This window comes from Nothoprocta perdicaria, unplaced genomic scaffold (assembly GCF_003342845.1).
Source record: "Nothoprocta perdicaria isolate Ctin4 unplaced genomic scaffold, notPer1 scaffold_86, whole genome shotgun sequence".
NCBI classification, from domain to species: Eukaryota; Metazoa; Chordata; class Aves; order Tinamiformes; family Tinamidae; genus Nothoprocta; species Nothoprocta perdicaria.
Genome location: NW_020456154.1, coordinates 444571 through 463366, shown reverse-complemented (window position 1 = coordinate 463366; position 18796 = coordinate 444571). Strand labels below are relative to the sequence as shown.

At 38.7% G+C, this 18796-nt stretch overlaps 1 protein-coding gene across 1 annotated transcript in view; it reads right to left on the bottom strand.

Annotated features, from left to right (window-relative positions):
- Positions 1 to 18631, bottom strand: part of WASHC4 (WASH complex subunit 4) — a 36655-nt gene extending 18024 nt beyond the window's left edge. Inside the window, exons 1-18 of the mRNA XM_026052271.1 lie at positions 18531 to 18631; positions 15228 to 15367; positions 14074 to 14127; positions 13868 to 13933; positions 13629 to 13674; positions 12025 to 12092; positions 9607 to 9689; positions 8668 to 8710; positions 8074 to 8177; positions 7608 to 7728; positions 6430 to 6553; positions 6189 to 6316; positions 5488 to 5648; positions 3649 to 3775; positions 2387 to 2512; positions 1806 to 1913; positions 840 to 986; positions 672 to 751 (exon numbers count right to left, since the gene is read on the bottom strand). Coding sequence (XP_025908056.1) covers positions 672 to 751; positions 840 to 986; positions 1806 to 1913; positions 2387 to 2512; positions 3649 to 3775; positions 5488 to 5648; positions 6189 to 6316; positions 6430 to 6553; positions 7608 to 7728; positions 8074 to 8177; positions 8668 to 8710; positions 9607 to 9689; positions 12025 to 12092; positions 13629 to 13674; positions 13868 to 13933; positions 14074 to 14127; positions 15228 to 15367; positions 18531 to 18591 — 1787 coding nt within the window. The 5' untranslated portion in view covers positions 18592 to 18631. The remainder of the gene's footprint in view (positions 1 to 671; positions 752 to 839; positions 987 to 1805; positions 1914 to 2386; positions 2513 to 3648; positions 3776 to 5487; positions 5649 to 6188; positions 6317 to 6429; positions 6554 to 7607; positions 7729 to 8073; positions 8178 to 8667; positions 8711 to 9606; positions 9690 to 12024; positions 12093 to 13628; positions 13675 to 13867; positions 13934 to 14073; positions 14128 to 15227; positions 15368 to 18530) is intronic.
- Positions 18632 to 18796: the final 165 nt, after the last annotated feature.

Genomic DNA, 18796 nt, shown 5'->3' with positions numbered 1-18796 from the left:
TTGTCTCTCTTCATGGAATATGCAGGCATCCCAGGCGTTCACTTGGCTTTTCAGATAGTTAATGTTACATAAATTGAGTGTCACTTAAAATGACAGCAATAGTAAAAACTGGTGTCACAGATGGACCAACAGCCTCCTCTTCTAAACTGACTGGTATCATCTCATTACTAATCTTAACAGAAGCAGCAGAATGCCACAAGTAGCTGAAGCAAATTTCAAGTTTTAAGAATTGACTGTTTAACTTTGTCTCATGGCCAAAGTAATAGCAGCTTTGTAAGCTATCAGCTTCTATGCATACAGTAATATTTATGAGTAGGTCTCATGACACTCCACAGGTGATTATCGAGGTTGGGTAGACAGGAAGACTGTAGTTTAGCAGAGAGCCTAGTCATCTACATGTCCCAGGARGTGACAGAATCTAAAAACACTAAGAAGAGTGCATTACTTAAATGCTACCAGTTAGAATAAAATGTGACTTGCGTCTCCTGACTAAAAATTAGTGACTGGAAACTGTCACTGTAGAACTGTGTTTTTCTGTCCATCCTTGGTGTACAATACGTGCAAATATGACCACCAGCACGCAGCTGCCAGATTTTTCAATTTGCATCCTTAAGATCCAGCTCCTGCAATCACACTATGCTGCCTCCTACCCGTCACATGCTACTACTTACCGCTCCACAAGCTCACTGATCAAGTCTAGCTTTTTCAGAACTAACTGAAGGGGAAGGAGTTCTTCATCTTTAAAAGTTTTCTGCGTAAAAGAAACAAAAGAATAAGATACTCGATAAGGTGTTGCATGTAACCAAGGGAAGGTTGGGAGCAGTCCTGACAGCACTTACCATCTGCGTTCCCACACTCAACGCAAGGGAAACTATGAGGCGCCTCTGTTTCGTGCAGGGTCCGTTGAGGGTGTTCTCAGCCAACACCAAAGCAGAGAGAACATCCAGGCGTTGTTCGCTGTACTTCTTATCAGAAATGACTCTTTTCTTGGTGACAGAAAGACAAAGAAGTTATCTAAGCCAAAAAGCAAAGAGCTGATTTCTTCCCCTCAAGATTTATGGACTTGTCACAACACAGTATTTCTGCAAACAAASCAGGTTTTGTGAACCGAGCTAACGGAATCTAGTTCACCTCTTCTCTCGATTTAGTGGTCTATTTTCATATAATCTAGGAATATCTGCAATTCAGCAAAATAGATCAGGCCACTGCATATAAAAACCATGTAAACTACATGCCACTCCACGCTAATTTCTATTGGTTCTAACTCTATGATACCTGCAACTTAAAAATGAGGTAGTAAGGATGACTACTTGCCATTTCTTACAAATTGTAGTTTATAAATTGCAAAAACATCTCCATGAACAAACAACAAGAATCGGATCTTTGTCTAACACGTTCCTTTGAAAGATGTAGCTGCAAATAGCACCATAGTTGAGAAAAGGTACAGTATCACAGAAAAGCTAACAGAAAGAAATCCCCTTCAGTTTTAGGAGAGCACACTCAACATGAAAACCCTATTTGTAAATGATGAAGTTATGGTGGATATATGCTTTAGAGCTTACATCATTTAGAAATGTGATTAGCAAAAGACAGAGCACAGCAAATAACATTGGCAAAATGAGCACTAATGAACTCTATTTACCAGTCCTGCCTTTTACTCATTTTAAAACGTAAAGATCAGTTCAGAAAACAWCCTCCTTCACTCTTGTCCCCTTGATACCCACTCAATACACAAGTTTYAACATATTTCTATCCACTTAAAAACATTACTTACAGGATTCAGTATTAGAATTCAGGCTACATACCTTAGCTATAGAAATAGAGTGAAGAGCCTGGTACTGCAGATGCTGGGTGATGTGTGTCACCGAGTCTGCCACAACCATACTCCTTCGGTAAAACATGTGCTCTATTGCCTAAAGTGAAAGCCAGAAGCACAGTAGGTCATGCTGCTCCTGACAGCACTGCCTTTAGAATTTCTTTTCAGGCTTGCTGACTCATCCACGCTGTAAATATAGAGTTTATCTCCARAAGTAATGTACCATTATTGTAACAACAATTAACACTCAGCACCTGAAAAAAGTCTAATTATTGAGGAACGTAAAAAGAGATGAGTGAGTAAAAAGAGATGATACTTTTTTTTTTTTTAATTGATAATCCAGCTCTGTAGCACATAAACTTGGGAATCCATCTTCAAAAGAACGATGGAGGAAGTTGGTTAGAAAATCAGTTCTGGTCTCCCAAACRTTATTTTTCTCTAACCAAATCCAGTCTTGAAGTAGAAACCACGTAAAAACACTTCCTCACTCAGTTTCTGTAACGTGTGGTATTTGACTACATTTCTCTGTGCACGCCTAAATGAAACAAACAGTTCGATCCCGCAACCCACCTTGAGAAGTTCCACAAGTCTGCACAGAGCTTTCACTGATGTTTTGGTCATAGGTTTTTGCATTGACATGTAGAGATTCATTGTGGTCTTAATGATGGTGCTAAGACTGTATGCATAAAGAAAACCCTAAAAGTAACAAGAGGGGTGGGGAAGAGACTTAATGAATTATGTTCACAGTATGTCAACCAAATAAATCCTCTCTGTTTTCTTTCGTACAGGACAGACAACCAACTTCTGCCTCTCCACACTAGAGCYCTCCAGTACTCTCTCACCTAATAAGCAAGCTTGGGTTTTCCTATAAAGCTGAACAGGATCTAGCCTAACACAAACACAGGTTAAAATTTACAGATTCTAAAAAATCCATAAACTGACACTATTTACAGTATTCTCAACTTTCTAAATGGAACTATCTATTCCACAATAAAAGAAAGGGAACAGTGTCTACAGTAATATTTTTCAAAGTTTCCTAARCTTTTAAAATAAATTGTTGACTACATACAGCAAAATTAAAATATCATCCAAGTTATTTCAAACGAAAGAGCTACTGTTAAAAAAAAGCAGAAAAAAAAAAGTGGTCTATGCAACTTGATTCCTTACAGACTAACTCTACACAAGTCCACTGCAAATAACAGAAAAAGAAAAAAAAAGCAAACCCAAGTATGTGTATGTTCTTACAGACTTAAGATTCCGGATCATATTTTCATTATACAACTATTTTCATCAGATCTCTGTCAAGAAGACATATCAAAACTAGGCAAAAAATAATTCAGATATGGGATGTCATCTCACAGTAAGACTACATATAGTTAATAAGCCAGAAGAAAACCAGMTGCCTCAGAATGAAGTTAGATTCTTGCAAAGTACTATCAACAGGCAAAGCACAATGATACAATACAAACAGTTTTATTGGAAGCATAAACCCTGCTAACTATGATTAAATTAAGCACTGGTTCAAAACCACTTAAATATCTCATTACTAACATAAAAGACAAACAAACAAATAAAAAAAACCACAAAGTCAAAAGAAGGAACTGGAATTTTAGCAGTTGAATATTCAGTCCCATATACTTTCTCCACATGCTTTATGGGAGCACCTTTTATAGAATTACTTAGAGCAGTATCTACTGGTCATTTAAAATATAAAGTTCCCACATTGTAGAGAAACATATAGACAATCACACAGCTTGACTAGTTTTCACGTTCAACTTGCACAAACCCAGGCTTTTTTACTCAAGCCAGCACCACACTACGAGACTGCTCACCTGAATGAAGACATTGCAGCGGTGAGAAAGATCTTCAGCAAACTTATCCATCCGTTGCTCCTTCGTYAACAGCGATTCCATTTTTGTCATCCACGAGCTCACAAAGACGTAATACGACTGCATGTCTCTGGAGAGGGAAACAAAGCAGGAGGCTCATTTCACATAAGACGATGATTTTCTCTTCTCTTGCCAAAGTTTAAATGCTTCCAAAGAAATATGCATACACATAATATGTTTTATATAGACTTTTTTTTTTTTAATGTGGAAGTGTTGAGTCTCCAAAGTAAAAGCTTGATCTGTTTCCCAATGTATCAAAACTACATTTACCCATTTAAATTTTGCTTCTCTACAGGTAAGGATTAATCTGTCAATTTTATCTGTACCTGCGTAATCCAAAAGACAAAACTGTAATTTGTATCTCTTACTCTCTGAAGACAAAAAAAGGTCTTCTTGGCAAGACACATACACTTTGAAATTAAAACAGTAAACAAAGCTGCTAGAAAGTGCTTTTAAAAAAAGATGACATATATCAAATGCTATTTTTTCCCACTGAMGTTTGAACTTTTTAACATAAATAATGTGTCATTACTGCAATGTCAGCCTGAACTGTAAAATTTCTGATACATAACATACTTCTCCAGAAGATAATCCACTTGGATTGTGCTGGTTTAAATTAAGCAGAATCCACCTGTTCAACTGCTATTTATTTCATGCTTCACACCCGTGACAGTGCAACACTACTTACTGTAACAAATATAGTAGGAACTATTCAGGTCACTAATGACACATCAGAAGTTACACTTTAGAAAGTATATTTAAGGCAATAGCCTTATTATGGAGCCAGACTCTTTTCAGTGGTGGCTACTGACAGAACTAGAGGAAACAGCCACAAACTGAAGCACCCAAAGTCCCACAGGAACTTAAGGAAACATTTCTTAACAGTGAGGGTGACAGAGCCCTGGAACAGGCTGCCCGGAGAGGTTGTGGAGTCTCCTCTGGAAAGCTTCAAAAGTCCCTTGGATGCAGCCCTGTGCCCGTGCTCTAGGTGACCCTGCGTGTGCAGGTGGGTTGGACTAGATGACCTCTAAAGGACCCTTCCAACCTTAAGGATTCTGTGATCCTATGATTCTGTATCAGTGATATAGGATCAGTTAATATGAAGCCTTTTTCTGCAACTCAGTTCTGCCAGCTTGCAAGCAAGTTGGAAGACAGCTGAGGAAAACCTGTGAAATTTTCTTCCACGGGCACTTTCCACCTCCTTGTTTTGGCTTGCAAGACAAATAGGAACCTTAAGACATGTTACCTCCCCATAAAGAGTATCGTCATTATGGCAATGTTGACAACTCAAAAAGTAAAATCTACTTACACACATTTTGAAAAGAATTTAGGAAAAAATTTGAGAGAAAGACACTAGATGCAGAGCACAAGCACCAGTGAAGGGAAACCCCCCTGCAAGCTAGTCAACCTACTAAAGGTTTCCTCACCATAAACAGGCTGAAATTAGGGAGCTCTGTTGGAAAAATACAGCAGCTAAAGTTAATAGACACTAGTTAAAATAGTAAATTAGAAGTGCTGAAATAGAAACAACTGGAACAATCAAACGTTTAGAACTCCTTGAAACTTTGTGATTTTGATATTAAAAAAAAAAAAAAGACAAGTATTTCTTAAAGCATAACATGAAAAACCCTTGTTTGTGAGTGGCACATTTTCAACAGCACTAGGACACACATAATGCAGTGAATATCACTACATAAGATGTTGGTGCAATGAACGAATATAAGCACACAGTTATAAACTATTCACAGAAAAGCACAATGCAACAATATTTAGCAAACGTACTTGGTGAGTGACTGCGCCTTTTGCTGTAGAAAATTCTCCCTTTGCATTTTAACTGCATGGATRCTTTTCTTATCCAGAAGTTTTGCAGCTGCTGGTGTCTTCTGAACCAGAAAGTTATCAGCAAACCATATAATGTTAGCAGTTAATGTGATGGCTGGTACCTGGAATGGAAAAGGGGAAAAATAAAAAAATTAAAAACTAAACATTCTGAAGTAGCTGCCAAGTCTAAGTAATTACAACAAATACCATGCTACCATGTACAGGARCAGTCTATTTATTTAACAAATATGTTTTGACACTCCTTTTTTGAACTGTATTAAGCAGTTCAGTTTATTTATGTATCACTGGTTTATACAGCAAAGGTCAAACCTTCAAATAATTAGTTCAGTCCCACAACACTCAGATCTATAAATTTCTGGTTTTATTCTCACTGCCACATTGGTCTTGAGAAGAAACATGATAGTGGAAATTTCAAGTCATTTTACCTTGCCGATGACTAAATCTAAAATGAACAGAGGGGAGGGATTATAATGAAGCAGAAAACTATTAAGTCTGCTCCCTGAAACTTTGCAGTAAATTGTGTTTTCTTGCTCCAAGTCTTAGCTATGCTACATTTTAAGAGAATAAAATTATCTATGTCATTACTGATGTTATGACTCTATGATTCCTCTTAATTACTGACAGCAGAGTAAAACATTCACCTTCTTGCAGACATCTAACAGCGACTTGTAAAATTTCTTGTCTATGGTCCGAAAAATCTGAAAATGCAACACGAAGAGGCCGCAGATTCCTACATATTTATCCCTCTGRTCTATTTCTGAAGGTTCACCTGCAGGAACACAAGCGCAAAAAACAGCATTTTGGAAGTCTCATCCCAGATAACCAATATAAGAACTTTTAGAAACAAGGAGGTTTGTTTGAGAAGCATGAGCAGATTATTACCAAGTTTCGTTTCAATGTTTGCAAAAATTGTGCGCAGGGTATGAGCAAATTCTTCAGCAAATGTGCTGTTCTTTGACACGGACACGCCACCATTTATGGAATCAAACTGTTGTTCTATACAGCCCTGGGCAAAAAGGAAAGGAAGATATATTTATAAGGTTAATGTCTATTATGCTAGACCTCAAAGAATACTGACTTGGGAAGAGAGAACAACGATCTATATCATACAACATAAATCTGAACGGATACTCTTTAGTTAAACATAGCTAAAAAACAAGGTTTTGTGAAATTTCGTGTTTTCAGTCTGGTATTCCATGCCAAATAACCCTCCTCGCTACATCTAGCATTCAAATAACCATTTTATCTATTTATTTAACTTTTCTGTTAAGCAGTATATTTAAAGAAAACATATAATGCCTTACTGAGAAACTAGATAAATAATGATTTTTCTGTATTATAATGAACTATCAACTATCCACTAAGTAAGCAAGATTAAATGCAAGCTACTTTTCAGAAAGTCATGACAGCCTTTTTTCTTGTTTAGTCTTCCAAAAAGACATATGCCTCCTTATGTTCCTGCTTTGATTTTTATTTCATATAATCCCAACAAATTTTTTGGTAAAATACTCAGAAAATATTTCAAGTACTTTTATTTTCATTAGGAATGGGGGGAAAAATTCCTTGAAAGAATGTTAGACATATCTTACTAATATCTCAAATGTAGCATGAAGTCTTTATATTAATGCAACATCAGAGAAAGTTAAGATGGTAGCTGTTGCTGGTAATCTTTGAAAGGAAATGCTAAATGGCCTTTAATGACTTATGTACCATTTCTCTTTGGGGACCGTTCCAGAAGAAAACCACCTTCTCCYACCCATGTAGGATGTAACAGAAAGGCTCAAATAACGGCCCTGTTCAAGCGTCTCCACTGTAACCAGATTCAGCAGTGCTGTCCACTACGTCCAATGCCACCACATCCAATTTTGCTCTGAGATAGAAGCTCTTTCCTAGAAAATGGTTTCTTCTATGAACACACACTTAAACATCGCTCTATCCCGAACAACCTCAGAAGTTAAAATACTGACAGAAGGTCAAAACCTTCTGAAACAGCATTTTAGAAATGGTCTCATCTAATCTGATCGTTTTTCCTGTCATTGTGGGAACAGCTTTTTCCTTACCTGAAATATCATTCCATCCAGTAACTGGCATTCCAGTTTCAACAGCAACTTTTCAAACGGTTTCAATTTATCTTCTTGAATCCCAAACTTTGAAGGGTTGTGATGAACAGATTTCAGCAATCTGTGAGTGAGAAAGGGGAATGACCACACAAACAAAACAATTAAAATAGGCTAAAATTCTTTCATCCTGCATTGTTTTGGTGAATCTTCCATTCTGTGAAACATATAATTTACTGTCTACATCTGTGCCCAGCAGCAACTCCAAAATTAACCCTTCCCCAACTCCCAAACCACACTAGCATCCAGATAATTCCTATCTATTGACATTTTCAATTAAATGGTTATTTCCCGTTAATTTAACTACCTATATAACTGCTGATTCTTCAAAGGGGATCTCAGGGAGAGGGGGGAGCATATTTTCATCTTTTATGATGTGGGATTATTTTTCACACCTTCAGAGACACACCTCTTGTACATAGTCCAGTGATCTTTGAGAGTGGCATGATTGTCAATTATTTCATCCAGGGTGATTAACACCATCAGCAATTCCCCCAGGTGCTCATACATTGTCTGTTAAAAAACAATCTGTGGTTATGAAGCAATTTATTTCAATGGAACAGGACAGATAATATTTCCGTTTGTTTCAACATTGTACGAGCCAATAAGAGCTAAATCAGAGATTTCTTATTTTGGTAACTTAAAAATCAAGTACAGAACAGAAGCTTGCACACAGGCCTCACTAGTATAAGTATACTTATACTAAGTATACTGCTCTAACTTGACAGTGAAGGTAGAAGCCTCTGCATGCCCAAGCACACACTGCATACACTATTGGCACGTGCAAATTCGTAAACTAGGAAAGCTGGAGTCTGACACACGTGCAGGTGCCAACCCTTTCCACATAAAGGGAAAAAAAAAGCCGATATGCTGATTAACRAAGTAAAACCTTTAATCAAGACCTCAGATTAAAAGTTGTACTTGAAATTCACTTTCTTGCCACTTTTTCCTAAGTATTAATGATTAAGGCATAGATACTCCAACGTAAGTTAATTGCTCCTACCTGAAAATGAACTCCCGACGTCTCTATAATTTTTGGTGCATTCCTGTAAATATAATAAATATCTTACCATCTTTTTAATCCTTAAAACAGAGGATATTTACCAATTCCATATTACTATTTTGGGAATATATTTTTCTTCATTAACAGAGTAACTCAGAATATAATTAGGAGCATACACTGTGTGAAATCTGTGTGCTACTATCAAATTTAATATTGCTTTTTCTGAATGCACAATATGGCACTAGATCAAACCACAGATTTCATTCACTGCACACATACCAGCAATTCCCAACTAGGCTAACCGCATGCTGCACTTCTACAGCCATTCAGCTGAGAGGTCTGGTATCACGTCTCAATTTTAACCAAGCAAAATCCAACCTATAAATCTAGGCTTGTTCATTCAGCACTGAACAGAAAGTCTATTTTGTGCAGCAATGTTAAGTTAAAAACAAACAAACAAACAAAACCAAAAAAAAAAAAACCCAAACCCCCCAAAACCCCATACAAATAACAAAGAAAATGATAGTGCTATCTTGGTTGGGAAAAAAAAAAAAAAAACGCAATTATATTCTCCTCTAACAGGATTTTCAGACACCAAGAGCTCTACACTTATCCGTACAAACTATTTTGATAATTAAGCCCTCTTAACTACTATCTCAACAGTAAGGCATTCATCTGTAGTGTGTGTGATCTAGCATTTATTCTTATCCTGTCATCTAAAGACACTTATCATGATACAAAGTAGACCTGCAACTACCATGAGCTGATTTTAGCCAACACAAAAGATTGGTTTTCACAAAAGCTAAACCCATCAGACTTCATGTGTGGAAATCATGACAATGCTGTGAGAAATGTATACTCAGATTCACAATATGAAGACAAGCAGCATTAGCATCCATAATAGCTGTTACCGAAAGATACATTTCAGACAGTAATTACTTGTTGCTGGTATAGAGAACAGCCAACTGATGCACAACATTCACCACCACTTCATAACACCGGGTAACAAAGCAAGATAACTCCTGAAAGACAAAGAATACAATAAAATAAAATGCATATGTATGTGTAGACCTCATTATACATATTGCTTTTAAAGCATGGAGTGTAAACCCCTGAACGTGTAGCCCAAGCTCCAAGTATCTTTCCTAATCCAAGTCAGTAGTCAGACCCACACCAGGATGCTGAGCTTTATTCTAGACACTACCCTACAAAGTATTTGCAGTTAAGAAGCAACTGAATACAAACTCTCAGTACAACTTGCATTAAAAAGAGATGAATGCGCAGCGTGGTCATATAAATAGAAGGAAGACAGAAGTGATTTAACGGCCGCAAACAGCTTTAGCAAGTTAGATACTGAAACACCATGTTTGATACTCAAGACTTTATGTTTTAAAGTGATACTGAATCTTTGGAGAAGGTACARGCAAAAGTCACCATGAGAAAGTTCAACAGGCTTACAAGCTTTTACAGAAAGATCTTTCAAGTGTTCACTTTATTAAAGACATTAAGAGGTCTTAACTACGAAAAACTACTACAACAGTTTACAAGTAGCCTCAGAGGATAAATTCCTACCAGATTCAATAATTAAAACAAAGTCAGCTGTGATATTGTAAAGAACTGATCTTGATTTCTGTAATGGATTTTAACAAGGTGTTCCTTGAACAGTAGAACAAACAACTGTGGATTTTCTTTAAGCACAGTAACATTGCTCACTAATGTCCCCTATACTGCCAGCAGGCGAGGCAGCAGGCGCTCAGCCTGGCCTGCACGTCGCACAGATGTCTCCAGACCAGAGAGCCCAGGCCAGGCTGAGCAGCCGGCCGGCCGGGGCTTGCCAGAATTCTGCAGGGAGCAGCTGAATTCTGCCTCCCCTGCCCAAAACACACCGTGTCCAGGTCTCTGCCTTCTACTTGTCACCAGTTTGCACAAAATTTGGAAGTATCATTGATTCCTATAATTCTATTCCTCTTTTAAATGCAGCTGAAAACAGCCAGCAGACTCCAGAGGAGCAGATCAAAATATAATTGAGATCACATCATTTCCTGGGAGGGCTAAAGCGAAATCAGCCCAGAGAATTTTAATTCTATTTTCTCATCCAGAGACCATTTACAGCTTGCATATTACTGTCCTGGAAGTGCAATCAAGCAGAGAAATTTCACTTTTTATTCCCCATCCACTTAAAAATGTTGTTTTGGGTCCTAATGCTCTTATCCTTAAAAAATATATAATTTAAAAAAGTCAGACCTAGCTGCCATTTTAAAACCTTCAGGAAAAGGTCCAATTCAGTAGCACATACTTATCAGTAGCAACATAGTACAGAAAATGGCCATGTTGACAGACTTCAAATACACAGTATTCTGTAGGATCAAAAGCATCTATCAGTGTTACACCGCATTATTTTGATTTTTTTTTAAGTTTACACAAAATTTTAGGCTTTACATCCAGTTAATTGAGCTGTCAATGCTCTCTGGACACGAAGTATTTCCCAAACTCTGGATAAAGACAATCATCTGAGTGGATTTACAGGAACAAAACAGAGGAAAAAATAGGATCAACATGGAAAAAGATTTCCTCATAGCTTCACTAATATAAACCTGCATTAACATTCCAGGAGCTTCCTGTATCTTCTCTATTTTGATATATATACTTTATTACAAGCAGATTATGTAAGAAAATTTAAAAAAAAAGGGGAATAGAAGAGTGTTAAACCTTACAGAACTTACAGGATTCACTTAAAAACTACCCGAATCCAGGATAGACTGAAATGGAAGAGCACAGGAAATCCTCGGGGAAACACAGATCCTGTTCTAATGCAAATAACCCTGATAACAACAAAACTGTCTCTGAAAGGAGTGTTCTCTTAAAGTTTGAGGTGTAAGTAATTTTTTTCCAGACTCATATTTTAATTTTGCCTCCTCCTACCAGCTAAACAAAGATTTATATTAAAAAAGCCCAATTTTCAATAAAAAAATAAATTTGTCACTCAAAACCAAACCAAAACAAAAAAAAAAAAACTAAATTCCTTGTCAAATGAAGCAAGCTCAATTATCTTCGTTTGTTGAAATTTGCATARGCAAATTCTAATTTCTCTGAACAATGATTACAAATACCACAATTCCACAATTTCATACAAGTATAAATGAAAAAAGAGCAACAGAAGATCACACTAAGTTAGAGAGTTCTGTGGTAAGGGAGCTCATGGTGGCTGCTCTGCAAACATACAAAAAGCACCATACAAACATATCAAATAACTAATTTTTTTCCAGCAAGACCTAAGCAGGACGGGTCAGACAGTTAAATTCTTTTTCCAAATACGATTAAGGCTGCAACTGCCAACAGAACCAAAATATACTCTACCTGCAAGAAAGAAACAAATCTTCCCATCTGKATTTGGCAATCTCCCTCCACCATGCTGGAATCTGTGGCTTGAAAGACAAAGATGTGTCACTACTTTCAAAAGCCCATGTTAGACCTATTCATTTCATTATGAAGCTTGACCTCAGAGGGTTTTTTTTTTTTTTTGTAATGAAATTGGAGCATATTTTAAAAAGACAATTATACCTGATGGGAGTCTTTTAAGTTTTTGTTTTGATTTCTTAAGGTAGACATATTTTTAAAGTTTTGTCTCAATATAAATTATAGTATGTATTACAAATACGCAGCATTTCTAACAAAACAGGAAAACAAAGTCTCCATCACATGAAAGAGTTTTTAAAAATATGGAATGCAATTCTTGCAGGTATTTATTTTGTGTAACTTCATATCAGTGTTTCCATTAATACAAGTCTGTGAAAGCACTAGGTATTTGTCCTGTAAGGAAGGTCTAGTGMTATGGTTATTAAAATAAGATGCTGCAGTTATTAATCACTGGAAAAATGAAAAAAAAAAAGTGTAGTGTGCAATTTCTTCCAAGAAATTATTTGTCTTTTCTAAATATTAACCAGTGCCATGGCACTGGTTCATTACCATGTCTTCAAAACATTATTATATGATGAAGTAATGTAATCCTTAGTATCTTGCTAATAGAACTGCACTGTACATGTAGAATTCCTTCAGACAGTTGTAGTGGTCCTAGTACCATTGATAAAAACACAGTCTTTTTAATTTGAGAATAGTTTAATGCTATGGACTTAAGATTTTTCTGTTGAGTCATTCTGTGTAAAAATGGCTTACAACTGTAAACATCTGTGTGTGAGAAATTATCTCACATTAAGGAAAAACAGTTTCCTATTTCCAGGCCTCACCCTTCATTTCATAGAGGGAAATTCCTAAATTTTATTTAGCTTCAGATTTCTGGTCTTTCACTTTGTAAAAGTGTTTCTTTAGAGCAGTCATCAGAGACTAAAAAAACCTGCACACGCTGTAAAATAAAGCTCTAGCACAAAAAGACTAAAAACTATAACCTTCCCCTTCATATGTGTTACTTTAGTTTTACTCTATTGAGTTCAGCAGATGTCCCAAAAAACAACTCTAACAACTTCAAATTCCTAGGTCAGCCCTCGCCTGCTATGGTAGCATAAACTCAGGTTTCTGCACATTATACATTAACTACAATGACACTAGAATGTTTCATAAAAAAATAAACATGACAAACTTCAGATGCATTGCTTTTAAACCTTATGCATTTTCTCTATATCTTCACTTAAAGGCCACGTGTCTGAAAAATAAGTCAACAAGGCCGGCTTCATATTTCTCATGTAAAAAGGTTGCAATTAAACTTCCTGTTAATATAACAGTATTTACTGTAGATAATGGAACTTTAAAAATAAGATATTAATGCTGTCTTAGAAAAATTACAAGACAGTAATGTACAGCTCTGTAACCTTTCGATTCTTTGGTACTGAACAGCCAAAATATAATGAAAGCATTTATCTGTATTACRGATTACACATGCTATAGCTTTTGATATAGCCTGAAGTAATAATAAAAAACTACAAATTCATATAGTAAAGGGTACTTACCTCCTTCTCCATAAAACAAGAGKCCATTATAAAATTTAGTTTCCGCCTAATAACAAACGCAGAAATTTGTTTTTTAATAAACAATATATAATAAACAATATATACAGTCATGGTACATAAATTTAGACATTGCTTCTTTTTTTGTTATCACGACAAACATCTATCTCTGTAGAACAAATCTACAGAGCCACTTGTAAATCAAACATTTTAACACAGTAATAAAAGACAGCTGAATTTACCTCATACTTTAATTTCTTGATCTCACAGCAAAGGGCTGCATAAACAGTTATTACTTTGTTCAGAACCTAGACCCAAAGAAAAAAGAAAACACAGTTTACAAGACAAGGCAAGTAAATGCCTTACATAACATTTACCACATTTAGAGGGCTTTGTTTTAGCTAAAATAACCACAGCCATCTTTTATATTTAAGTATAAAGCACCTGCCTTGTTTTCTGTCTTTATGAGCTCCAACAGAGAAGACTGTTCATATGGCAAAAGCTGAAAAATATTTTAAATACTTATCAGTCAAACAAACAAAAATTTAGAAAATAATTGTCAAAAATACATTTATCCAGTTAGGTAAGTTGKTTTTTTTTTCCCCAGTTTAATCTCAAATGAGGTCAGTAACACAGGGCCATAACTGTGCAATAATGACAACATATGCAGAAGAAAGCTTCATTTTTTGCATATATAGGGAAATACTCTCCTTTTCCCTGATGGCAGAAAGAGGAGTAACTAGATATACTATACAGTATTCATGGTAATTTACTTACAGAAATTGTAAAGCAAAAGCATGGTCATTCTGAAGTATGCAGAAAAGAGTTCAGGAAACATAAAACCTAGACTTAGTAAAACCCAGGAAATATGGAACATGGTGTGYATCTGCACACAGGCACTGAAATTTTGTACGTGAATCAGACATGAGACAGACAACCTCATACACATATAGCACTGCGGTGGCCCTGCACATAAGTTGAAAAGTTGGAGGAATGTTTAGACCTGCTTTATCTTCTGGATAGACAAGTCCCATATGGGAACAAAAGCAAAAAGCGCTTTTGAGTAATGTCTGCAAGTGAAGAAAAACAAAACAGAACAAACAAAAAGTACTCCACAGAGGATGGGAAGTTTCTGACCCTGGAAATAACCACCTCTGAAGGGCAGACAATATTGTGCACTTTTCTTTTATAAAAATGAATAAACAAATAAAATCAAGGCTATCAAATAATTAAAAATWCATATATGGTTCACTTTGCAGTTATACAACTAGTAAGGAGTTGTTTTGCAAACCAACAAAAATACATCACCCCAAAAAGCCCCAAGGAAGAAGTTTAAAGACATCAAGAATAGTAAATTAATTTAATTTTTACTGTCATCCAAAAGACAAGAAAAAAGAATAACATGAAAACTTCTCTAGTGCTAAGAACCAATGTATTAGTTATCTGATAATTAAAATTCTTTTAGATAAGTTTCTCAGACACAAAATCAAAATCTTAAGAACACATATGTACACAGCTTTTACTTCTCAGGTTTTGGAATCTCAGTAGGAAAGCAGGAATAAGGAACATAACAATTTCACTGCATATTAAATATATGAAGACCTTTAATGCAATGGGATCAAGACTGAAGTCCCAAACATCTCCAACTGAGTCATCCAAAGCATCTTCAATTCTCTTCAGCTGAGATGTATACTCCTCAAGAAACTTCCCATAATTCTTCAACTGCACTTCAGCGTGGATTTCTGAGAATCAATAACATTTGCATAGTTTTAGAGAAAGCTCAGTAAAATGCAATATTCTAAAATTAATTGTAAAATATTTAATCTCTTCCCATTTAGTTTGCAGTATTATAATCTTTCTTCTGCTTTCATACTATTTTGGTTATACAGGTTAATCAGTGTAATAAAGTTCTTACTTACTTAAAAATACCATAAAACACCATGTCATCTTAAAAGAGATTCAAGTCTTATTTGGTAAGAAAACCAAACACATAAGTTTACAGGAATAATTTTTTTTTTTTTAACTTGCATGCATCTTCACACTGGGATCTTAACAAAACTATCACATCAAGATGCTGCACAACGAAACGCCTGGACAATCAAAACACAGCAGCTAATTATCTTAAAAGAAAAAAAAATAGAGACCATAAGTAAGCTGAATAATTAAGTTTCCCTAAACAGAATGTCAACCGTGCAGGCAGAGTTCTTTTAATGCAGGTAGCGGCATTGCTCTTCTCATGTTTCACTGAGTAGGCTGCTCTGGAAAGTTTAAAAACTTAGCTGAGCACAAGGTTAAGCAAGCAGAAGAAAACAACTCAAGTTGCCAGTAAGTCAAATGATGGTTAGTGGTTCCTCTGGAGGAAGAACACTGACGAATCAGTTGCTCCTCAGACATTTTTTGGAGGAAGAGAAGATATTTGACTGAGACCCTTCACTAGCTATAATGGGAAGAAATGATGAGGATACACAAATAGGCAAAGATGAGAAGCGACATGTACAGCAAGGCTGAGATTAAGGAGAAATGTCTGCACTGAAGGGTAAGCATTCCTGAACTCTAAAATTCTACTTTGAAGCCAGCAGCAGTGCCAACCACAAGGGCACAGGGATTGTAACAAAGCATCCACCCTAATTGCTTCATGGGGAACATCAGATTCTACCTGCACCAGCAGCCCAGACACAGGCACACTTATTGCTGAAACAAGGAGACTAAATGCCTCATTAGGAGCAAGAAGCAAGCGAAGAAAAAGCTCTCCATCAGCAGTATGTGCTCAAAAGCACCAATGTGCAGTCCTTGTGGTGCAGCATCCTGTTAGTCTATATCATCCAATTCATCTCTCCTCCCAGACTCCTCGGAGGGCAATTCCGACGCATCTTCTGGAAGCGTGGCTACAGAAAACTAGTAAATCATTGATGGGTGCTACTCGGGGCCCTGCAGGATGCAGTTTAACTACTCATTATGTCAGCTTCAGGACTTTAGTGTTAGAAAACTCAATTCTGTTGAGGATGCAGCCTTACAGAGGCATGCTGCAGTGCTCYGCAGCTCCTCCCCTCACAAAAATAAAGACTAGCTAAGAACAGAGAAACCAAAATGGATATTAGGGCTTTATAAAAGGAACAGGAGAGTTACGGGACCATTGAGGAGGAGCAATTGGGCGCTCCTCTCCAAAYCGACGACCAGCGGAGCAAGCGGCATCGCTCCAGCCAAGCTGTAGGGCAGCACCCTGCGAGACACCCAGGTCCTGCCGCCCTTCCCTGCAGCCCAGTGCGGATGTGAAGAGCAGTGCTCCTGCTCAGCACAGCTGCCGTCTCCAAGCAAGCACACAGAATAAGAGACACGTGTGAATAACTTCTCACAGAGAGACAAGGGCAGGAAAGCAGCTGGCCACCCATATGCAGGCCAAGTTGAACTTGCATAACACGACTGGGAGGTAGAGCAACTGTTCACAGACACGCAGAAAATCTTTTCCAAACTGAACTAGACCATAGAGAAACACAGAATGCAGGAGTGGGCTCTTCCTTCCAAAGAGCAGGCAAGTCCTTCTTCATACAACATGATGAATTTGCAAAAAGTTTGATTTAGTTCCTTCCCAAGTGATGAGGCATCACAGTTGGACGACACAAGGTACCTACCAAGCTATGCAGATTTCCCAACTTCAGCTTATTTTATAAAATTGGTAATGCCAATATTCAGTGAATGTACTGTCACAGCAAGATTCACGAATGTTATGCCTATATACATCAAAGCAGGAATCCAACAAACTGGACTTGCATTGTACCTTCTTTCCCAATTTAGAGCGTAACTGCTAACAATACGGGTCTCAGTCACTGGATGTTCTCTGGCTCTGCCCTTAGAAGTTGCACACTGTTCTCAACAAAAGACCAGCCTGTTTGCTCCCTGTCAGATGGCTGTAAGGGAGCATATTATGTCACATGAAGTTCTCTACGTGCACTTGGCATCACTGCAAAGCTGCATTCCAGCAAACTCTACGTTTTGCAATTCACAGCTAAAGAACAAGTAAGCTCGGTACAGTTTCGGTTTCCACCAAGAGCCGGTTAAAGCGGGTATGGCATAAACCGTATCGCCCCTTAGACGAGGTGTATGCGAAACTGCTGGCCCCGATGGGCACACTGGGAGCGCAGCAGCCGGAGCCGTGACGCTGGCGCCGGACAACGCACAGCGCCCGTCGGATGCGCGTGGCGCGGCGTGGCCGCTGCACACGCTGCCGGGGTGCAAACTGGGTCACCTCTACACACCGAGGAAAACGTGGAGTCTGACAGGCACGGAAACCTGCTGACAAGAGTTACACCTCACGTGGTCTCCTTTATTTATTTGTTAAGGTGAAATTGCAAGCGACTGCCCAAGGCCAGTAACTTATCCAGGGTCCTTTTTGTGGCCAACTGGAGTGGGGGGGGGGGTGTAACATTTTGGGGGGCCACTGGATATTTTCGTGGGTGGGGGGGAGCAAGGGCACCCCATTCCCAACCGCCGCCGAGGAGGGTCGCACGGCTGCGCCTCGCAGCCGGGGGGCACCCCCGGGGGCAGAAAGGAGGCGGGGGGGGGGGCACGGCCGCTCCCCCAATATCTGCGGGGAGGCGGCGAGAAAAGAAAAATAGTACTTGTGTGTATATATATATATATATATATATAATGTATATATATACACATGTATATATGCACGTAAAGGAAAGGTCACCGCCACCCCCCGCCAGCAGCGGGCCCTGCGGGGCAGCCGCCGCTGGGGCGGCTCTGTCGGGCAGGGGGGAGCCCGACCCCGCTCAGCTCCCCCGGCCGCTGCTTCCTCCTCCTCCTCCTCTTCCTCCCCCTCCTCCGCCCTGCCGCTTCCCCCCGCCCCCACCCCACGGCCACCGCGGCGGCCGTTACCGGCCGGCGCGGCCGCGCGCTCACTCTGCGAGCCGTCGTCGAGGCGGTCGAACTCCCAGTCCGGGGAGAGGGTCTCCAGCGCCATGGCCCCGGCCGCCCGCCCGGCGGATCCCCCTCCCCTGCCGCCGCCGCTCCGCTCCTGACTCAGACACACGGGACTTCCTGCCCCGCTGCCGCGCCGCACGCCGGGAAATGGAGTCCGGCCGCGGGGGCGGCTGGCGCCGGCCCAGGGCGACACCAGCCCGAGGCGGAAGGCTCCAGATCCGCCCTGCACATGGAGACGTGTGAAC